This window comes from Melitaea cinxia, chromosome 11 (assembly GCF_905220565.1).
Source record: "Melitaea cinxia chromosome 11, ilMelCinx1.1, whole genome shotgun sequence".
NCBI classification, from domain to species: domain Eukaryota; kingdom Metazoa; phylum Arthropoda; class Insecta; order Lepidoptera; family Nymphalidae; genus Melitaea; species Melitaea cinxia.
The window spans coordinates 8,612,347-8,637,329 of NC_059404.1; the positions used below are offsets into that span (position 1 = coordinate 8,612,347).

The following is a 24,983-nucleotide window of genomic DNA, read 5'->3' on the forward strand; positions in this document are numbered from 1 at the left end:
AACTATAACAGCTACAAACTTGAAATTTTGCAGATAGGTTCCTTATAGGGCGTAAACATCCGCTGAGAACGGATTTTACGAAACTCGATCCATAAGGGGATAAAACGTGGGTTGGAAGTTTATATGAAAGGCATATGTTATTAAGGTAAGAGACTTGAAATTTAAAATGTATGCTCTATAGATGGCGAGGAAGTGTCCAAATAATACATTTTAATTTATATATATAAAAGAGAAAGGTCACTGATTGACATCACGAGAACTCAAAAACCGCTGGATGGTCCATCCATCCAAGATGGACAAAGATGAAATTTGGCAGGGAGGTAGATTATAGTTAGTAGACGTCCGCTAAGAACGGATTTTGCGATATTCCATCGCTAAGGGGGTTTAATTGGGGTTGATAGTTTGTATGAAACATATACAGTAGCAACAAGTTCGCCTGATAGGTTATTCATACTGCAGCCTGAAAATAAAACTAATAATGTGGTGTATAGAGAGGTTTTATAAAAATAACTATTAAATTATACTAAATTGTGCCTTTGAAAAAGTTACTCAGAGTGATAAGCATTTCAAGTGACTGAAATAAAAATAATAATTTGCGTTAAGCATCTTAATAGTAATGCATATCTTCATAACCACGCGGACGTAGTCGCGGGCAACAGTTAGTGTATTATAAAACAAAGTTCCCAAAAGCGTATGTGACCGATTCCCTTAAAATCTACTTAACGGATTTTCATGTGGTTTCACAAATGGAGAGAGGGCTTCAAGAGGAAGGTTTACGGAACAGCAAAGCCGATTTTGATGAAAGTTTCACTGGAAGTTTGCCGGGAAAACTTTGTGACAAACTGATTTCAACGCGGGCGAAGCCGCGGGCACAGCTAGTATTAGTATATAGATGTGTTCAAATGTAACAAATAAATTATTACTATCACATTAACTTCATGATAAGTGTAAAACCATTTTCGTTATTAATTTATGGTGTTTTATAATTGAACCACCAGTTGCATAAAAAATGTTTTTTTTTTTACGCAAAAGTCATCTTTAGTAGTCGACTCATCCATCAGCTTCAAGAGAGATATATTTAAACCACAACATTCACTGACTACTTCACGGTCAAAAATTTTATCAGTTGGAAGAAGGTTGTAAGAATCCGGATTCCTTTTTCAAACTAATGCAATAATTTCCATATAAACTAATCTCAACCTTACAACGTTGTAATAAAGCTAGATTAGTTATTCAGTTGTTTGTTGATTATTTTAACTGCCGTGAGATATGTTGCGTGAAAATAATAATGAAGCTAAGAAATTACTGCGTAACTGCTGCTTCCCAAGATCCCTGTTCAGGAGATATTGTATTTAAGAAAGTTATGGCTCTTCGTATTTTGCGTTCACGATCTAAAAGCAAATTCTACTGACTTCTACACATACCACGAAGGTGAGTCTAAACGAGGCCCCGACGAAGTTTGTAGCTTGTTGTGAAAAACCATACAGAATATGAGCCCTGGAACTGTAAAGGAACTTCATGTGTTCAGTGACGCTTGCGGTGGTCAAAATAGGAATATTACCCGAATAAGGTTCTTCCTCATCTTGATATCGTTGGGTCGATTTCAGAAGGTACACCAGTATTTAACAGTACGAGGTCATTCGTTCTTGCAGTGTGATCGTAACTTTGGTACTGCTAAACGGTTGATAAGAAGAAAATACAGAATATACACCCCCGAAGAGTAAAACGTGATGATTTCCACGGCCAAAAAGAGGGGATTTTTAGTTGCATATATCACAGAAGATATCCCAGACTTCAAGAACACTCGGCCGTTGTATTACAAAAAGACATGTAAGTCCGTAAATAAAACTTCAACTTATACCATTTCGAAGTATAGGCACTTGACTTATAATGCATCATCCAAGGGTTATTTGACTGCACGTGAGCATATCGACAGACTGTTAACACATCGATTATTACTCCAGAAGAGTAATGTGCAGTCTGCATTACCTACAGATAAAGCATATGCTGGTAAAATTCCCATCAATTACAAGAAAATGGCAGACGTAAACCAGATCGTTCAGTACATACCGCATGAAAAGAAACCCGAGAAAGAATACCGAAGAAACCATACTAAGATGGGCAACAACGAATATCGAAACGCCTGACCATTTTTAACCGACTTCAAAAAAGGAGGAGGTTACTCAATTCGACCGTATATATATTTTATGTATGTTCGGGGATAACTATATTACTATATTCTTTTTTTGTTGGAAAGGAGATATCAGATATCCCAGGTGTGGTACCATGATAAGGAAACCAGGATCTGATAATGGAATCCCAGAGAAATTGAGGGAAACCCTTGAAAATCCGCATAACTTTATAGTGGATGTACCGATTTTGATGACTTTTAATTTAATCAAATGCCGATGTTTATCATGTGGTCAAATTTAAATTTCATCGAGATCTGATTGACTTGACTATTTTTTCGTCTACCTACGTTGTATTACTTGTCGATGTAATTAAAGTCGTTTTTTTTTCGTTTGCCAGCAAACACAATTATGAAGAATAGTATTATGATGTTAATTTTTATTAAGTTACAAGTCTTTATTACAATAAACAACAACTTTTCATGTACTTATTCTTTTATTTATTAGATTCTCATTTCATCGTTTGTATAAAGGGAATAAATCCAACTGCTTTAAATAAAAAAATCTCAAAAACTAAAATAAATTTATGGCATCTTATAAGTCCATAAAACTCTAACTATATAGAACTTTAAGTCACACATAGGTCATTAGCGGTTAAAAATAAAATGTAGAAGTTACAGTTTTTTTCGATTTCCCTAAAAAACAACTTTTGGAATTATTTCTTTTATACAAGTGGTGGTTCATTAAAATGTTCCTTTTCTAAATCGGAGCAAATTAAAATGACCTATGAATAAATACACTAATAAAGGCTCATTCAGTTTTTACACCACAGATTACATTTAGCAGTATAATATAGTTGTAGTAGTAGGTTATGTATTACAAATCCAAGGTTTGAGCATAATACATAATTTGATTTGATATTTACCGTTAGAGATTTTTTTGAGGATTGTGAAAAGATATTTTACTACACATTTATAGCAGTAACAAGTATTTGAAGTTTGAGCTGTGTGTTGTGTGTTGTTTCTACTCTGTGGTCGAATATGATTTGGGGAGCGCGGGCAGGAGGGAAAGGTGTATTCGGTTTCGATCGCGCACTGACTACTGACTAGGGCAAATAACTAAGCTTCAGTGTCTGTTTGGCAGTAGAAGTGAATTTTGGCTCTTCAGCCAATCTAATGGAACAGCGTTTTTTCGAGCAAGTGTCAGCTGCGATCGTGTTAAACAAATCAAACATTCGCCACAAACGCGATAATTGCCGCAAACAGCAAATATTATTGCTGCTATTATGTTGTTTAAACGGATCATCGAAGGAAAGTCGATGTTGAACACGGATTCGAAAAATAGGTTACCGGAGAAATGTTCTAGAAGAAAGTCGGAATGCGACAGTTGTTGGGAACATTCCACGTAAGTGAGATGAAAACTCTCGCTTTGATAATTATTTATTTTTACAACGTAAACATATCTAATAATATTTGTTAATAAATATTAATACAGAATTTTAATTTATATTTATAATTTTTAAACTGTATTATCATTTACAAAAAGACAGCAGAGTATGTCTAACAGATAGTTGTAAGCATTTTAATAAATCTTAAAAAAACGAATTCGATTTAGAAAATTATTTACTATCGATTATAGACTATTTGCTTTGTTTGAAATATAGAATTGTTTGGCACGTATTTAAGGGCAAAAAGGGGTGAGGGGGGATGGGAGAGTCCCCGTCAACTTCCCCATACCACTCGCAATACAAAGTAATGCAACGTTCTTGAAAAAAAAAAGAAATCCCATAAACATGACCTCAAAATTAGACCGTTCATCGGCATAATTTCGCCCCGTGACATCTCCGGCGCTTCGGAAAGTGCACCCCCTTCGCCCTTGCGTAACAAAATGCAGACACCTACGCTCGCCCGGGTGTCTGCGTTTTGTTTGTTTGCGGGCGGGGGCTGCCCTCCCTTCGCGCCTCTTGCTTCTAAAGAACACTAATGGTAGGGTGAACAGGACTACGCAAGACTATGTCGAGTCGGGGTAAACTGATTCGCTCTTTGATCATTTTGAGGCATATGTCAATGTCCGTTAGATTCCTCGTAAATTCAATATATATATACACATTACTATTGCATTCGTTGTAAGCGTGTGTCTACGTTTCTTTCTAAACGCAAAAGCGACGGGCTTCCGTAGCGCCGGAGATGTCACGGAACGAAATTATTTTTTTTTTTTTACACTCAACGGCCCCAGTAGGATTTTTGCCTGTGTTGGGGGTCCGGAAACACACAATACCCATGCACAAACGCTCAGACCACGACAAACATCTATATGGCCATACAAATATCCGTCGTGAGCGGGGATCGAACCCGCGACCGCCAGCGCAACAGTCAGTACTGTGACCGCTTATTATTATTCCGATAAATAGCCCAATTTTGAGGTTAGGCCTATAGAATTTCTTTTGTTTTTTCAAAAATGGTGCAATACTCGTACCTTGTATTGCCAGTGATATGGGGGGCATCCCACCTCACCCCTTTTTACCATTAAATTCTAACCAAATGATTCTAAATCTAATCCATTTGCTTTGATTACGATTAATTGAACGACTGATTTTTGTCATGTTATTGATTATTTTGTTATTAGATTAATTAAAAACAAGCTTGTTTATTTAAATATGTTAACCTTAAGCGATAAAAGTTTTAGAAACAATAGCAAAATAATATTAAATTCAATGTTAAATTAAAAATAGTGCTCGCGACTTCGTCCGCATGGAATGTAACAAAAAAGTTATTACCTACTCAGTTCACCGAGTTATAAAATAAAAAAAATTATAAAATAAAAGTTGCCTAAGTTACTCCTTGCTACATCAGTTATCTGCCAGTGGAACAGACAGATAGACAAAATTTGTAAAAAATGTTATTTTGCTATATGTACTGTGTGTACATCCATATCATCACTTCAGCCTATCATAGTCCACTGCTGGACATAGGCCTCCACAAGTTTGCGTCAAAAATGGCGAGAACTCATGTGTTTTACCCATAGTCACCACGCTGAGAATTTTAGGAAAAATAGCCTATAGCCTTTTTCGGTAAAAGAATTTTTCTATTTGAACCAGTGGTTCATGAGATAAGCGCGTTTAAACAAACAAACTTCAGCTCTACAATATTAGTATAGACGGACTACCATTGATACCTAGTTTTGTAAACATTTTTGCCTTCATAAATAAAAAAATAAAAAATTAAATAAAAATAAACAAAAGAGAAAAAAGGCACCGATGAAAGTAATTTTCAGCTGTTTGTATAATTGTTTGTTTATCTCAGCACATAGACTTCGATCTGGACACATTTCATTATAATATATAATAAGTAGATAATAGCATCGGTTTTCTGATGAGAAGGACTCGCCATTGTGGACAGTATGCCAATGAATAGACAATACTCATCATGTTTTGATCGAATGTGTGCGAATCGAAGCAGAAAGAAAGCTTTCTTTTTTATGAAACACCCGGAATATAATTTAAATAATGGGAGGGTATTCGACGGTATCCTAGCCTTCTGATGAGGTTTAGATATATTTATAAACAAATTGTAATGTATTTGAATAGACGTGGATAAAGCTATCTCGGACCGATGGAGGTCATGTGATCACTGTGTGACAAAACATAAATAGAAAAATTTGGTTTATCCTCAATAAAAGATAAATGATGATGATGATGATGGTAAAAAAATAAAGAAATGATCATTACTTTTGATAGTCAATAATTTTCGTTATAAAGCAATGGCGTCTAAATTAAATGATAAATTTTACATTCGTCATTGTCAGCGTTTGTTATGAAACATGCAGATTGCGAAACAGTTGTCTTGCAATTTGATGCCGAAATAACTTAAATCGACTTTGAATTGAAAAACTAAAAGTAATATAAGATATATTAAGCTTAATACTAATTTAAAGTAAAACTAGTTCAAGAAACATACTTTAATTATTCTCCAAAAACTTATTTCCTGTCTAATAATTAAGTATGTTTCGTTTTATGTAATGTGATGTATGTTATGTAAGGCTTTGACCAAAATTTTCTAGAGAGAATGTTGAAAAATAGATACAATTTGAGCGTCTTTTTCCATTGTATCTTATACCCAAAAAAAAATAATAATAATCATTACTGTTTGGAAAAGATAATAAAAAGTTCATGGTCATGAAATTAAAGTAAAAAGAAGGCAGTAAATAAAACACAGTAATGAAGTGAATAATCTAACTTTGTCAATATGACCGGTTTCACTGGTGATAAAGTTTATCTCGCACATAAATTGCTGATATTATATTTCACCAAAGTAAAATGGACCTTTAGGTCCCCGCAGTGACGAATTTACAAATGATTTGTCCTCACTAGGCTATTCAATTTTTGTCGCCACCTACTGAACTCTAAAATTCGATATCCTATTTTGAACTCATATTTATTGCAATCAACGGAATCGAAACATACTCATTTTTTGTACTTCTGTAAGATAAAAAAAATGTGGACCAAATTTGCCGCTCCCTAAAATTTGCTGCCCTAGGCTTCTGCCAATAAGCCTACTGGTAAATCCGTCACGGGGTTCCGGTTAACCTAAACTTGTTAACTACGGCTTTTGATTTATAAGTTTCGAATTAAAATATCTTATAGATAAAAAAAAGACTTTTGGCAGATTTCGCTGATGTACACAATGTCCCAGTTCGTCCCATGCATGCTCAATGGGGCTTAAGTCGGGAGTCGGGGCTGCGTGCTGGTCACTCTATGCGTGTGATAGCGACTGCTTGAAAATAGGAAAACACTATCTGAGTAGGATGCGGGCGAGCATTGTCTTGCATAAAAGTAGTATTCTCACCCATGTCCATTGAAAATAGACCAACGTAGTCATTCAGAATTTCAGTGACATATCTTTCTGCAGATAAAGTTTCATTTCCTATCACCACTAGCTCAGTGCGGCTTACGCAAGAAATCCACACGTCAGTCCACACGTGAACAAAGCCTTCACCGTATGGTAATTTTTCTTCTATACATTCTTGGCTATAATACTCTCCCGGTCTTCTGTACACTCTTTTCATGTTAAGGACTTTTTATTACACAGAATTTAGGATATAAATTGAATGAACTTAAAGGTAATTAATTAAACGTTACATATAATAAACATTTCAGTGATTGTCATATTAATAAATAATTTTAGTAAGTAATTATATTGTATATCAATAATGTATAACTAATTCAATGATAATAATTTATTGTCAATAATGTTAAAATTACTTTATTGTACTCTGTGAATACTATGTACCTACTTGCAAATAAAAAAATAAATAAATCCAGTCCTGTCCAATGCCTGTATTCTCCACTATAATTCAACATTGAGTTTCTGTGGTGTTTTTCCAGTTTTAGGCCATTTGCAGGTCTTACTAGCTTTTAATTTGCTTCAGCTAGACGCCATCTTACTGTATCCATACTCTGATTGATGATTCTTTACTTCAACAGCCGCAAGCAAGCGATATCTCAAAATTGTTGACACTAAATAGCGATCCTCCCTCGCCATCGTGCACCTTGTTCGGCCTGTTTCTGGTCTTCAAAGATTAGATCCAGTTTTGGTTTGGAAACGCTGGAGTACTCACTGAACTGTAGAAAGAGTCACACCAAAACTTATTGCTGTATTTCACTGACTGTGTCTATCTTCAAGCATTCTCAAAATTTTAATACTTTCTTCAGGGGTTAAAGACAGCGTGACTTCAGGATAATAACATTTATACCTAAGCCAGAGACACCATATTCATAACTTTTTTATTGCAAACCTTAAGACTAACGCGAAACAATTGATTTGAATTTTCTGTTACTTACTAAATTCAAAAACGACCATTACTTTACATTCAGGACACAGGGACTTCGACCGGCTGGACGACACGACCCCTTATGTCTGAGGGGTGGTCTTGTTGTGAGCGAGGCCACCCCCATCATTGTGCCGGGGCCCAAAGGTTTCGTCCGGGCCTACCGCCGGGGCGAGGTGGCGAATGTTAGCGCGACCCCATCTCGTCCCTTCCAGGCAGACGACTGCTCACACGTGGTGGTTTTTTAGTCAGTAGGACAGGAGTCTGACATAGCCCTCTGGCACCCTCACGCCGGAGGGTATCCATGATGGATTTTCCCCACGTTAAAAAAAAGTTATTTTTGAAGATATTGAAGATTTTCTAACCGACCCCTTTTCTTTACGATCCAGTGTATATAAAGGTTTCTTAACATCTCGTTGTTGTTTTTTTTTTTTGATATTTTTAACTGAATGGGATTATAATATTAAAACTCACGTGTCTCTAATATGAATGATTGCTACACGAGTTGCAATACGAACATGCACTTGGGCTGCAATCAATATAAGTACTTTGATTTTGTTAACTATAATATTTACTAGATAAAGTGAAAAACGATAAACACTGTTTAAAATGTTGTTGATTTAGATTTGTTGATTCTAATAATCAGATCTGGGGGCTCGTCCCTTACTTTCAAGAATCGGCACAATTATGACGACTCATGTTTGTGAGCATTCTTGAGGTCGTAGTACCAGAGGTCTCGATAGATAACCTGTTATAAGTGTAGTTCTTCATATAAACCCGTTGCACTAATAATTCTTGATCAGTATTTATTGGAATATTGTACTCGATAAACGAAATCGTGAAATTGAGACGAATCGAAAGACGCTGTAGTTAATTTTCTATATAAATAGTACATGGAAATGAAATTGCGATATATTTTCAGTATATTGGAGGAAATGATGAAGATGGTACTACTCGGTTTAGTATTATGGGCAGGAGTTACCTTTGGAACTCATTTTGCTCCTTATCCTCTCAACTTAATCGTCAGTACAGGTATATTATGTCACTAACGTAATAAGTTATTATCATGTGCTTGTATGGCTCTAATATTAAGTGATTACTGTCTCACAGATATAATTCATCCACCACCGATGTACGACTTCCCGTTTCCGAGCCCTAGAGTCCTAAAAAAACTAGGACCTATTACTGCTGCTGATATTGAGAATGCAATAAATCGCAGCCAGTTTTCTGTGTCAACGCTGAAACGTTTGGAGGACAACATAGGTGGACCGGACCCAGGATCTGCAGGACAGGGACTTACAATATATGGACTACCTTCGATGGAAGCGATGGAGTACAATAAATTGTCCTTAATTATTACTAAAGCAACGCAAAATTTGCTCTGGAGTAAATGCTCCTGGTAATATTCTAGATTTAGTTTATTGTCTTGTAATTTTAACGGCTTTATTGAACTAGATGGTTTTTAGAGATAAATCGTTTTTCAGGTATGGTGTGGAGAGAGATGAGTGCGCTGGTTACATTAGCACAATAAGCTTACAAGAAAGCGAATATGGACCTCAATGTGCCCAGTTAGAAAGGTTCACTTGTCCTAAGAACAAAATGTCATTGAAGTACCGAATGTTCGATGGTTCTTGTAACAATCCTGTAAGATCTTCTTGGGGTCAAGCGCTCACTGGATATAAACGTCTCTTGCACCCAAAATACTCTGATGGCATCAATGAAGTAAGCAAAATTGTTAAACTATAAACGTGTTTTGTTAAAAGGGGATTTTGGTTATTTATTTATGTTTTCTTTATTGTAGCCTCATCGCGCCGCAAGTCACAACGCTCTACCTTCACCCCGTTTAGTAAGCGTAGTTTTAGGTGGTAACATGGATGTTCCAGATGAAAAGAACACAATTGTTTTGCCTTTGTGGAGTCAGTTTATTTTGCACGACTTGGTACACACGCCGATGAGCAGAACAAGTAAGTTCTTATTATTAATTGCGGTCATCGAACTGTCATATCATATTGCATATACTATTCGTTGAGTTATAATAACTTTATGTAATTATTAGATGAAAATTGTTAAATTATATTCAATGTCATTTTATAAGTGATTCTATTTTTCGTAAAACGATTAGTAATTATTAGTCTTTGACTTTTTTAAAATACTTATTTATTATTAGGTAAATAAGCATTTAATACTAGAGAAAAACAAACCAATTAGAATTAATTAATGGCCAGACAGCCCCAATAAATTGTTTGAGCAAATAATTAAGACAAGTGGATAGAATTTCCTATTACGTCACTTGTCAATTCTTGTTATTTTTTTAAAGAAAAAAGCTACCCACTACATAATGTTTAAATTGGGCGTGTCATGGATGTGATGTTTTCTAGATGTGTTGTTAGTACTATTTAGTGCTGTTCAGTATTATAGTATTAATGCTTTTCTTTATCTATACTAAAATGCAGCAAAGCTTTGAATGTAAAGAAAAACAATCTAGTAAGACTTCATTTCTTGGATTATTCGTGTAACTTTTTTGATAGACTTAGATAGTTTTTTGCATAATGCGCATAACTATATAACATTGTCTAACATAATTTAATATTTATTTCTAGAAACTCACTTATACATATAAAAACTAATTTTTGTTTCAGTTCACTCTAAAGAAGCGATTAGTTGCTGTGACAGTTCTGGTAGGAACCGAGCCCCCCGAAACTTGTATCCAAGCTGTATGCAAATCGCCGTGCCCAATGATGCAGTGTATGGCGAGTTTGTCGATTGTATGGAATATGTGCGCTCTGTTACCACCTTCAGGGGAGACTGTACCTTTGGGCCTGCGGAACAGGTTAGTTTACGTATCTTATATCTGCTAATATTGTAAGTTTAAAACATAGTTGTATTGATAGTATGTTTAGTACTTTTCTTCTTTTTGTTTTTCTTGAAACTCGGTATAAAGATAGACAAAGGAATATCACGTGAAGATAGTATAGGTATCGTCACCGATTTTGAGGTCGGTGACAGAGTTGGGATCGCGTTGCGTGCGTATCGTATCGGTGTACATCGTATGTAAGATGTACACAGAAACCATATTTTTTTAAATCTTATGTATAGGACGAAAATTGTTTTATTTTAATTGATTTGAAAAAATATATTAAAAAAATTGAAAAAAATGTTATATTAAATTATTGAAAATAAAATATGAAAATGAAAGCCGACAGTTGTATTTGGTAAAAAAATAATTATTATCTTGATGTTGCAATTTTCAATTAAAATAACAATAATAATTATGTAAAAAATAATTAAAAATATCCAGTCCATATGGTCCAGGATTTTTTAGGCAACCCGTTTTTAATATTATCTAATATACTAAATTTATTATAAACTATGTTTCATTCTATTATCAGCGGTGAAGATCGATTTAGGTTCGGATCTTAGACCAATAGCCTTCCTCGCTAAATAGCATATCCGACACAAAAATAATTTCAATTCGGACCAGTAGTTTCTGAGAAAAACGCGTGCAAACAAACAAACTAAAGACCAAATAAACAAACAAACTTTCAGCTTTATAATATTAGTATAGATTATCTGGTAAATAGTTATTCTATGTTTAAAATTTCTCATGCATACAAATTATAGACGTAATTTTATTTTAATACTTAAATTGGTCTTACCCGAGATATGTATTAAATCCAAATAACATACGACTTAGACGTATTAAGAATGATTTCATACGTAAATTGATTTTGAACTTTAACTTTATGCCGCTGTGTGCGTGTTATTTATGAGGATGATCTTGTAGACAATTATATCTATACATTATGTAATTAATAATATATATAATAATGAATTATTCATATAATATAACAATCATTCATCATCACCATCATCATTACAGCCTATCACAGTCCACTGCTGGACATAGGCCTCCACAAGTTTACGCCAAAAATGGCGTGAACTCATGTGTTTTGCCCATAGTCACCACGCTGGGCAGGCGGGTTGGTGACTGCAGGGCTGGCTTTGTCGCACCGAAGACGCTGCTGCCCGTCTTCGGCCTGTGTATTTCAAAGCCAGCAGTTGGATGGTTATCCCGCCACCGGTCGGCTTTTTAAGTTCCAAGATGGTAGCGGAAATGTATTATCCATTAGTCGCCTCTTACGACACCCACGGGAAGAAAGGGGGTGGCTATATTGTTTAGTACCGTAGCCACACAGTACAATATAACAATATAATAGTAATATTGCGCAAATATTACTTTCCGGTCGGGGTATCTGTTCTAATAGGTCTCTCCACCGTGCCTCAGAGAGCACGTAATGTTGTCGGTCCCGTTTGTGATCACATACACCCGACAGCAATCGTTACTCATAGTAGGCAATATCTCCACCAACCCGCTAGCAGCGTGGTGGATTAAGCTCTGACCCTTTTCCTACACGAAGAATGCGGCCTATGCCTAAGAGTGGTATGTTACAGGATGAATTAATCAAATAGTAATATACTGAATTAAACATAAATTGTCTGGTAAACGCTCAAACTCGATGCACTAAACATTACCAAGTACGTTACGCTAACTATTAACTCAGGTAGAGAAATAATACTGCTTGCAAGCAGTGTTGTGTTCCTATGATGAGTAAGGTGACCAGAGCTCCTGGCGGGAATTGGGGGTTAGGTTGGCAACGCGCTTTTGATGCTCGTAGTGTCGCATGCGTCTAGATAGGCTACGGTTATCGCTTACCATCAGATGAGCAGTACGCTTGCAAAACTGGTTTTATAAAAAAAGGATAAGTATGCAAGTACCTACAATATGCTTGTAAAATCACGTGTTCAATATTTTATTTACAAATTTACCATAAAGTATTTTAATATAAAATTTCATCTAACTTAAATTGATTCTGATCCGTTTTCTTTGTGTAAAGTTATTGTTTTATATATAGCTTGATTGCATTATATGCGAATCTAACCTAATTTGTAATATTAAACGAGAAAAAATTGAATATAACAATATATATTTGTGATTTCGTACGCTTGAAAATGGATTTAACACAATATCAACTAGTTGCATTTTGCGATTTATCGGTAATAGGAAAAATTGTTTTTTTTTTTTTATATCAGATCAAACCTCGGTCGCTTCAATATTTTCAGTTTTGTTTACTAAGTTATTAACATTACACAATGACACAACAGCAAGCCGGTAAACATAACACGTCACTTAGGTTAGGTATATTTGCACGTGTCGGTTTTTCTAGAAACTTCTAAAATAAGTAAAAAGAAAATTCTATTGTAGTCTCAAAACGTTATCACGTGTTGACATGTATTTTGATAAGTATGTCTAAGCCGAAAGGATTTTTCGCTGTACATAAGACTTTCTATATTTGGATTTTCACGATATGTAAGATAACGAGATGAGCTTATCATAATTATATTGTGTGTAATTAACTTAAGTTTGTCTATAAATATAATGATTAAGCTTTCTTATTTTTGGTTCTCGAAAATTCTTCCATAAAATGTTTACGAACTTTTTTATTTCGATGAGTTCCGGATAAGGTTTACGGATTTATAATTTTATAGCAAACTATCAAAGTTATAAATCTTACGTAAATTATCTGCTTATTTTTGAATTAAAAAAAATAATAATAATTCAAAGCTCATTGAATAATATAATTCTAATATTCCTTTTTTGCAGAAATATCATATCATTCATAGATGTAATTTCCAGCTAATGTTTCATTCTAATAATTTATTCTTCGATACGAATTTTATTGACAAACGTTACTTTTAACGAGTTCTATTGACATCAATAAAACTATAAACATATTAATTAAACTTTAGATTGTTGGACACGTGCGAACCAGTAATACATTTTAATTGTACTTGTAAACAATTAAAATACGATTAGCCGCTCTGACCACTGAACTAATCGTAAGACAACACGTCTTATTTCCCAAATAGCCTATTGTTTAATAAATTAATAAATATATTTAATATAGTCTTCAGTTTTAGACTTAGTTACGCAACCCTGATCCCACGAATGTGCTGGCGAACCAAACTGATGGAATCTTCCCAGGTGACCTCCTGGCGACCAGCCAGGCGACCACCCTACGAGTTTCCCACATTCGCCGAGTCCCCGTATTAGCCTTTCAATGCCCCACCGTTTTAATTTCTAACTTTATTAATTGTAGTATTATTTTGTGTCATTACTTTCTTTTAAGTGAAGTGTCCAGTTAAAATATATCGGCATATCGTCGGAGTAAACGTGTAGCATTGTTTATTTGGTTTTCTTGTTTACACGGACCCAAGTACGTACTTAGGGCCTGTTTTATCAGCCGCTGATAAATTTATCTAACGAGTGTAATCAGCATTAAGAAATATTCGATTTTTCTTTTTAACCATTTAACTCCACTATTAATATTCGCAGTCTGTAAATACAATCGTTGTAATTTATTTGTTAAAGTTCTTGTCAGTAACCCGTGATAAACTTTAATATAAATAAACTATATAATTGAATATAATAAACTTATTTAGCTACTGTCGATACAGGTCCTTGTATATATTATGTAAAGTTAACAATAAGTACCTATATGTAATCACAACTATTGAATGCATTTAACTCGTACCGACTTGTTTATCAATCGCAGCATTATATGAGTGTACACAATGTAAGTGCAGTGATAAAAAGTACAATAATAGTACAATACTATTCGTTACTATATGGGGTTATTAACTTAACTTATGAGTAAGGAAGCCATTTCCTTCTTGTTTACTGTTTTTATTACCAATAAATGAAAGATAATGTTATGACTTTAAATAATGTAATGTTTTACGATTTTTTTTCTTGAACTTTTATTAAAATTTTCATATTTTTCTTGACATCACAATATAAAAAATACCGATACAATAATATAAGTAACAGTTTTTTTGTTAATGTTATATATAAGTATATATATTTTACCTATGTAGGTACACGAATGGACAATCACAAATACACTGTGACCTTGTTTATCAGCCTTTTGTAAAGGCACATTTACATCGAGTGACTATCTATATTAAAGCGGTTAAATAAATATTTATTTAAATAAGTACATCGAAATATTTTAACGCTTCATATAAATAACTAGCGCGCCTTGCGGTTTCACCTGCATAAAATCTGATCTCGTGGAAATTTTTAATCTCTAGATACAAATATATATGAAGCAAAGCAATATGAAGTATTTTTCATTCGTAGGAATCCTAATGCCTGGCTAAATAAAAATGCTATAAAATCACCTTGTCATTTGTTCAGTGCAAATTTATTTTCAAACAATGATATCTTCTAAGATATTTATTGAAGTCGAATGATGACAAGGACGATTTTGGACAAAAAGAAACATTTGGAATGAATAATGTATTTATTTGGATAAGAATTTATATCATGTCTATAAAACCACCTTCGCAAATATTGCAATTCGCAAAAACCACAAAAAATGTTCTAATGAGTTAACAACTTAACATTAAATGATAGACATATGCGTTCCTTATTTTACGGACTTTTTTTTAACTTTTAGTGGCGATCAGTTTACATACCTACATAATCTTTGGGTAGGTATAACCGTTTGAGCAGCGCACGCAACACAAGCTCTCAATAATTGTGTTTGCTCGCAAACGAAAAAAAAAAACGACTTCAATTATATCGACGAGTAATACAACGTAGATCGACGAAAAAATAGTCAAGTAACTACACGTTATCAAAGATTACTCAAAAAGTAGTTATCAGATTTCGATAAAATTTATATGTAACCACATGATAAACATCAGCTTTCGATTAAATTAAAATCTATTAAAATCGGTACACTCAGTAAAAAGTTATTGCGGATTTTCGAGAGTTTCCCTCGATTTCTCTGGGATCCCATCATCAGATCCTGCTTTCCTTATCATGGTACCAAATTGGGATATCCCCTTTCTAACAAAAAAAGAATTATCAAAATTGGTACATCCAGTAGAAAGTTATGCGGTATAAGACAACGTAGGTCAACGAAAAAAGCGTCAAGTAAAAACGCATTATTAGATATAGCTCGAAAAGTAGTTGTTAGATCTCAAATAAATTTAAATGGGAGCAATTGGCACACACCACCTTTCGATTAAAAGAAAATTTGTCGAAATCGCTCCACCCAGTCAAAAGTTCTGATGTAACATACATAAACAAAAAAAAATAAATAAAAAATACAGTCGAATTGAGAACCTCCTCCTTTTTTGGAAGTCGGTTAAAAAGGAATATTTCTTTCCGTTTTCGTAACATTTATTATTACTGCGCAGCTTCTATTAGTCGAAGCATGATATTATTCAGCCTGTAACCTTCCTCGGTGAATGAACTATTGAACACAAAAATAATTTTTCTATTCGAACAATTAGTTTCTGTGATTAGCGCGTTTAAACAAACACACAAACAAACTCTTCAGCTTTGTAATATTAGTATAGATAAACTGGCTAATGTTAGTATGTAGTTTTTCGATTTTATATTAGTTATTTAAAAAAAAATGTTTTTAAAAAATATAGAAAACTTGTGGAACAGAGCGGATTGTCAAGTGTTAAATAATTTCACTGTCTTCTATGGCTGTGATGTAACATGACACGTATGTCACAAAGGTTACGTGACATCGTGACAATCAAAATTCATACACGGAAAATTTACTGACTGAGATGATGAACTGACTCTCTAATGGTATCAGTTATTATGATAAAAATTATATTATTAAAAATGTTTACAATTATTACAATTAAATAAAAGATAATAATTATATTTAAAGTGTCAGTAGCTTTTATCATAAAGTACGTAATTTTATTTTTAGACATCACGTGCTTACTAAATGTAATGTAACAGTAGTAAATTTCCATTTGTCAGATACCTACTTACTAGTTAATCGGGCTGTGTTGGCATGTTGGTGTATTAAGGTCTGTGTGCAGGTTGTTTTTTTTCTTTCTTTTGGAATTACTTACGTTTGCGTTCATTTTAAAGCTACTTTATTTTTGTTCTACGACATGAATGATAATAATTTGCATAACTTTAATGCCTTAAACAGCAGTGGAGAAAAGTGGTGCAATAACCTCCAATCAGAAGAGAAGAAAGCCTATATGCCCAGCTTGGGATTTTACAGTCTGAACCTTTTCATACTTATTTAAGCCTCCAAAGGAGTTTCAATAGAGATCCAAAAAAATTTTAGATGCCCTTTTTTACCTTTTAATTCATCACATCACATCATCACAGCAGCCTTTCGCAGTCCACTACTGGACATAGGCCTCCACAAGTTCACACCAAAAATGGCGTGAACTCTTGTGTGTTGCCCATAGTCACCACGTTGGGCTGGCGGGTTGGTGACCGCAGGGCTGGCTTTGTCGCACCGAAGACGCTGCTGACCGTCTTCGGCCTGTGTATTTCAAAGCCAGCATTTGGATGGTTATCCCGCCATCGGTCGGCTTTATAAGTTCCGAGGTGGTAGTGGAACTGTGTTATCCCTTAGTCGCCTCTTACGACATACACGGAAAGAGAGGGAGTGCTATATTCTTTACTGCCGTAACCACACAGCGAACATCTTATACATCTTTTTATCTTAACATCCTCATCAAATCAGGTAATGGTCTTAATTGAAAAAAATCCTTTTGTGACACTGTACATTTATCGAGGAATGTTATATAGGTTACTAGCTTTTACCCGCAGCTTCGCTCGCATTGATTTATTTTAATAAAACGTATCCTATGTTACTTCTATTACCTCCAAGAATATGTGTACACACTACAAAGTTTCACAATGATCGGTTAAGTAGTTTTCGCGTGAAAGCGTAACATTCACGTTTATAATATTACTAGCTGGGCCCGCGACTTCGTCCGTGTGGAATTTAACAAAAAAGTCATTGTTCAGTTCGCAAAGTTATAAAATAAATAAAAAAATAAATGTATAAAATAAAAGTAGCCTAAGTTACTTGTTATTACATTAGCTATCTGTCAGTGAAAGTCCCATCAAAAACGGTCCAGCTGTTTCAGAGATTAGCCGGAACAAACAGACATAAAGACAGACAGGCAAAAATTGTAAAAAAATATTATTTTGGTATATGTACCGTGTATGCATCCATAATATTGTATTTAGTAAAAAGCAGTTATTTTTATATTACAAACAGACCCTCCAATTTTATTTGTTGGTTTAGAATATGTATAGCTTAAAATATATCTATATCATTAAAAATGAATGTTGCTAAGCGCATAACTCTAGAATGGCTCGACCAATTCGGCTAATTTATGTTTTGTATGTTCTTAAAGGTCCACGGAAGGTTTTAATAATAAAAAAATAAATATAAAAAAACATATATTTTTACGATTAACTTTTGACAGAACAAAGTCTGTCCGGGCAGCTAGTTAAATAATAAGCTAAGTTAGGATAGTAAATATTAATAAAAAGTAACTCAAATGAAAATCGTCTTCTGAACAGATGAACCAAGCAACCCATTTCCTGGATGGGTCGCATATCTATGGCACAAACAGTATAACCGCTGCAGCTCTTCGAGACAAGACCGGTGGTCTTCTAAAGACTACCTCAATAGATAATGAAGAGCTACTGCCTGTAGTGGCAGAGCCGGATACGAAGTGCCTTGTCCAACACGAGTCTGACGCTTGCTTTGATACCGGTAAGGCATTTTTATAAGCAATATTTTAGAAGAATGTTTATGTTGGTTTAACTAAGCAAGTATTAAAACAGCTAAAATAATTTTAGATACTTGTATGAAATTGTTATATTTAAATTTTATTATATTAAAATTTTTGTAGTTTTTTAGAATATTAAAGACTAGAGTAATTGAACGTCGAACCAAAATTTGATTCCTGATGATTTTGATTAAGTTTATTATTAAAAAATACGTTTAAAATTTATTTTATCAACAGGTGATGTCCGAGCAAACATTCACCCAGGTCTCACGAGTCTCCACACATTGATGGTCAGAGAACATAACCGTATAGCCAAAGCATTGGCAAACCTCAACCCCAGTTGGAATTCCGACAAGTTGTACCACGAAGCGAGAAGGATCGTTGTGGCGGAGTTACAGCACATTACGTACAAACATTGGCTGCCTGCCTTGACTGGTGAGTTGACATATACGTGTATATACCAGATCTAATCAAAATCGCTTCCCGCTGTCTGTATACTTAGATCTTTAAAATAACGCGCAACTACGCAATGGATTTTGATGCAGTTTTCTTCAGTAAATAAGGTGATTCCATAGGATGGTTTATAGGTATAATACATGCATAATATAGTAGAGAAACACGGATAGTGTTTGCAGCTGTGCGAATCCGGAGCGTATCGCTAGTTTACACACACACATCAGCCTCAAGTTCGCGGCAAAAATGGCGTGACGACGTGCGCGACTCATGTGTTTTGCCCAAAATCACCACGCTGGGCAGGCGGGTTGGTGACCGCAGGGCTGGCTTTATCGCACCGAAGATGCTCGCCAGTTTACAATAAAAACATAAATATTATCCATTTCTCGACGCGGTGGCGCAGCGGTCACAGCACCAGCTGTTGCGTTGGCGATCGTGATTTCGATCCCCGCTCACGACAGACATTTGTACTGGCCATATAAATATTTTTCGTGGTCTGAGCGTTTGTGCTTGTGTATTTTATGTGTTTCCGGACCCCCGACTCAGGAAAAATTCTTACTGGGGGCCGTTAAGTGTAAAGCGTTTATATATTTATTTATTTAACACCAAATAATATATCAAAAAAAAAAAAAAAAAAAATTAAAGAAATACGTATGTACGCACGTAAGAAGCTATACTTCATTTGCTAGCTAACTTCAGGTTGCTAACTTCTTCTTCATTGACTAGCTAACTTCAGGGTGTTGGTTCTTTTCATGACGGTATACGCACGCATCGTAAAAATTTACTCTCATAATGTTTTACCTACCTAACACGCCTTTACCTAACACGCCAAAAGAAGTATAACTTCAAAAACTACATGTGTTTTTTCAGTATATGTATCTTACAAATGACAACTTTTAACGTTAGTATATTTATTAAATTTAAATAACAGACTTCATAAATAGCATAAAATCACCAATTAGTCGCGGCTTCGAGGTTGATTGGATGAGGCTCATAACAACATGGGCGTACCCACAGTGGGGCAAAGTGGCGCATTTGACCCACCCTGACTTGAAGCTAATAAATATTTTCGATTTTATTACGGAGATTTCAGGTAGATTTAGTCAAAACCGTCGTAAAATATTATTGAAGTAGTGTAGATAGTAAAGGTAAATGAAAAGTAGCAGTAAATAAAAAGCATTTTTAATTCATACTACTTTTAGAGTTTTTAACATTATTTGCTTTTGTCCCACCCTTACAAAATTCTGGGTACATCCGTGCATGACAATATGTCGTGGTCGAGTATTGTGATTTTCATCCTACTGAGCTTACCTATAGTTGGAAGCATTTATAAAATGAGATTAAAACGTTTTTGGCATGATGCAATTGCAGTATTTTTAACCGACTTCAAAAAAGGTAGAGGTTACTCAATTCGACCGTATATATATTTAAATATAGATTCGGGGATAGCTTCGTCTTTATAATTCTTTTTATATTGGAAAGGAGATATCCCAAGGGTGGTACCATGATAAAGAAACAAGGATCTGATAATGGAATCCGAAAGAAATCAAGAGGAACCCTCGAAAATCGTAGTGACGACTAGTGCGTTTGTTATTTTTTTTCGTCTACTTACGTTGTATATTACTTGTGGATGTAAATGAAGTCGGTTTTTTTTCGTTTGCTAGTAAACACAATTTTATTATACCTGACATTATCGATGTATCCAAGAAAAAAAGATTATCCTTTTTAATATATAATAGAATTAATATGAATTTTATATATTTGAATAACAATAAGGTAAATATAAACAAAGTAATTAAAAATGACGATGTGTGCTAGTCACGATGCCCTCAAGTTAATGTTTATGTTTCACTCGTTCGGCTCGTGATCGTACTCAAATATCGCGTGATTAGATTCCAAAGTACTTGCATTACGAAATGTATGCATTTGCTATAAGAATACGATTTGTTTATCGTTATGGTTAATATAAGTGCGCATAAAAGTGTAACACTTAGGTTTCAAATTACTTATTTTCTATATTATAAGTGTATATTTAATCGAATTCTGATATAACAATCAGACGAATAACCATTAGATAAAATTGTTTACATCCACCATTAAATTGTACTTTTTCAGTTCAGTAGGCGTCAAAGGTCTTAAAAGACCATTTTACATTTTGCTGATAAATATTTATTGACATCTAACGTGCAAGCTACACCTTATACTTAAATAACCGTTGAAACTAAAATAAAAACTAAAATAAAATGTAATTATTGTAAAGGATAGGTAAAAAATTATGTAATATGCAATATGCAGTAAAACGTAGCAAACTTTTTAAGTGTTTACATTTAAATAAAACATAAAAAAATCGCAATAAAAAATCCCAGGCTAAAAATGAGTCATTAAAATGATTTATAATATAAAACATTACATAAAAAAACATAAAAATTATTGGATAATAGTATCGAGAATCGAGAATGCTGCAATCGTGACAAGAGCAACATAATTTATTATAAGTGCGAACTTGCTTTTGTAAAAAAAAAAAATAGCCCTACACCACATTTTTGATCAGGTAATAAATATTTAAATCTATTAAATATGCATCATTATAATTACATGATAGTACTAAATACCATAAATAATATCGTAGCTAGTTCTGATGTGCTTTGCCAATATACGTTTAATACCCATAGTAAATTAAGTATAGGCATGTATGAGAAATTAACGTTATTATACTGAAGTACATAAAATTGTAAGTGAGCCGTTGAGCCTTCATATTTGACGTCTATTTGACGAGTAAACTTTACATAAAACAAGTAATTCGAAGTATAACATAATAAACATACTTTAATTATGTGATAACGGCTATTTATTATTATATTTATTATGAGATATCATCAATGTTGTTATGAAGTTTGTATACCATCTGGCGTGCTATGGATGTCGACTTTTGAACTATTTGAAAGGTTGAATAAAAATAACCACAACAGTATTCTGATCCACTTATCGACCACTAACTATTCATTTAAATCATTAAACTTACGTACTTTTAGCGCAATCTGTTTTGATCCGCAAGCTTTCTGTCTAGCGTTGGATAACTTTTACGTAGAACGATATTGATTGATGCACAATATTAATAAGTTTTTTGAACAAATTTACTAGTCAGTCCATTTGAGTTTTTCAGATATGACTTTGTTTGATCACACAACAAACGTTCTTACAATATAAATGATATATGTATGTATATAAGCATTTGTCTCAATATGTATGTATATAAGCATATGTTTCAATATGTAGGTATTAAGTTGTAAGCCTGGAGTACATTGTGTTGTTTTTTTTTGCTTCTAATACTCAATTTAGCTTACAATCTCAACCACACCGATCACTCTCCTTAGTGTATTTTCTATCTTACGTGATATTTAGGAAATCGACAGTGCTTCATCGGGATAATTGAAAGCTATTAAATCCAAGAATTAATTAGTTAATTATATATTTTTATAATAAGGCCCACTGTGAAACAAATCTGTACGTCTTTAAGTCCGCCTTTTGCTCAAAATAGTATGTTCAGTTTTGTAGTACAGTGAAGTAAATAAATACATAAATTTTAATTGTATTTCAGGCAAAACTTACGATGAGCTATACGATGGCTACGACAACGGTTACAACCAGGACATCGACCCCACTATAACGAATTCGTTCGCAACCGCCGGTTTCCACTTCGTGAACAGCCAATTCGACCAGGACATCGAGATGTTAGATGAGAACAACAACTTGACGTCACATCGCCTAAAGCACAATTACTTCAACCCGCAATTGCTCGTGGGGAAGAAGGGTCTGGAGAATCTTCTTAGGGGAATGGTGAATCAAAAGAGTCAACGTATGGATTTGAACTATGATGATGATGTAAGTTCCTCTCAAAATATTTTGTATTTCTAATCTATATTTATACGAGCTGACCTGGCGAACTTCGTATCGCCTTATTTTTTTTCTTAAATATAATAATTACATATGTCAAAATAAAATATAGCCTATCTTTCAAGTTGGATCAAACTGCACACGGTGTGCAAATTTGATTAAAATCGGTAAAGTAGTATAGGAGTCCATTGCGGGCGAACAACGTGACGCGTAATTTACATAAGTATGTTAAGATATTTTTATAAATGAAATTAATTGTTCTCACATATTTTTTAATACGTTGTAAATGGTTCTTATGGAATAAGAAATTAAGAAAGTTGCACAGAAAATCATATAATTTTAGGATATGTAACTATTCCTTAAACTTCCCGCATTTGAGAGATTGCTACAAGACATAAGAAAGCCTATCAGGTCAGCTGGTACTAAATACAATAAGACTAGATAGTTAGGCATCAATAAGTCAATAGTCAAATATAAAACAAATCAACATGTACCAATAAGTCAAAAGGTACCAATAAGTCAAAAGGTACCAATCAGTCAACAGGTACCAATAAGTCAAAATGTACCAATAAGTCAATAAGTACCAATAAGTCAATAGGTGTCAATCTTTTTTCAAAGTCGGCAAACAAGCTTGCGGCCCACCTGAACAGCACACCCATAAGTGGTTACCGTAGCATATAGACGCCCACAACATCAAACGCGTTTCTGACTCTACCCCTGACCCTCCCCACAAGCTTCGTCCAGATTACCACAGAAACGCAACACTGCTTGAGAGCAGTATTATTCAGTTGTTCTTCGTCTGTAAGGTTGAGTTACTTTCCCAAACGGGTTGCTTCAGATTTTGAGCAGGATATATCCTGCTGTATTTGACATAAATAAAAATCACTAATTGGTGTTGGTATACAGCTGCATCACTTCTGGCTGGGAGGGCTGGACGTGTTAGCTATAGATATTCAGCGCGGACGCGATCACGGCATGGCTCCATACACGCAATACCGCGCACTGTGTGGACTTCCACCGACCACTTCCTTCCAAGACCTCGCCGACGTCATGACGGACACGGTAAGAAATATTTTACTTAAATTGGGTTACTAAGAAATATTATTCGCCATTGATTCCCTGGAAAAGGGGACGGGCGCTTTTGTGGGACCCAACCTGCGTTGACACTGTTGCTCCGTCTCACGTCACGGAGACAGCCTTAAAAGCGGGAGCCGCAGCGGAAAAAGCTAAAACGACTAAACGGCACAAATTTGCGTCACTAATTCCAAAGTACATTTTTGTGCCGTTTACAGTCGAAACATTTGATCTTGGAGTAGCAGTGCTAAAAAAATTTTTAATGAGATGAATCCTCGCCTTATTGCCTCTACTGGTAACAAGAGGGCTGATGCATTTTTTTGGCATAGCGATTCAACAGGGAAATGCTGCCAGCATTGCCAAAACTATCTGTAAATATTTAACTTGTGAATTATAAATATATATATTTTTTAACTAGTGAATTATAAATATTTATGATGTTTAACTTATTAATAGTATTATCTAATACTATTAAACGAGCAATTCTTGTATACAGGTGGGGATGATAATACAGCGATAAATTTGACATCGTATATGTAATGACATTCCAAGCCCACATACAAAAAATCAATAAAATACATCAAGTAGTTTAGTCACAAAATATGATTTTTCATTTTTTAAAATTTCTACGTGTTGTATAATATTAATGAACTGTCACCCGCAGGTTAACGACCCTTTGAACGCGATCGGTACAAACAATCGATTCGTCACTTCATAATATTACGCGTAATTAAAAACGTGCAAAATTGTTACCTATTTTGGTAGGTCAGGTAGGTTAAGACAAATTAAAAACATTTTTTAAATAGTTTTAATATTCAGTATGATTCTAATAATTTTCTTTTTATAATTTTTGTTTTTTAAAAAATTATTGTTTCTTTTAATGCTTAAATTTTAAATTCTGAGAATGTAAATACTGAATCTAACATTTTTTTAAGTAGGTAATATCACGGGGAACACACATGG

At 34.3% G+C, this 24,983-nt stretch overlaps 1 protein-coding gene across 1 annotated transcript in view; it reads left to right on the forward strand.

Annotated features, from left to right (window-relative positions):
• The first annotated feature begins 3,208 nt into the window (after positions 1-3,208).
• The window catches only part of LOC123658098 (peroxidase-like), a 30,778-nt gene continuing 9,003 nt past the window's right edge, over positions 3,209-24,983 (forward strand). The window contains exons 1-10 of the mRNA XM_045593567.1: positions 3,209-3,533; positions 8,878-8,987; positions 9,066-9,354; positions 9,440-9,677; positions 9,757-9,919; positions 10,595-10,785; positions 18,388-18,583; positions 18,837-19,034; positions 22,651-22,934; positions 23,853-24,008. Of these exons, the coding sequence (XP_045449523.1) occupies positions 3,415-3,533; positions 8,878-8,987; positions 9,066-9,354; positions 9,440-9,677; positions 9,757-9,919; positions 10,595-10,785; positions 18,388-18,583; positions 18,837-19,034; positions 22,651-22,934; positions 23,853-24,008 (1,944 nt within the window). The 5' untranslated portion in view covers positions 3,209-3,414. The remainder of the gene's footprint in view (positions 3,534-8,877; positions 8,988-9,065; positions 9,355-9,439; positions 9,678-9,756; positions 9,920-10,594; positions 10,786-18,387; positions 18,584-18,836; positions 19,035-22,650; positions 22,935-23,852; positions 24,009-24,983) is intronic.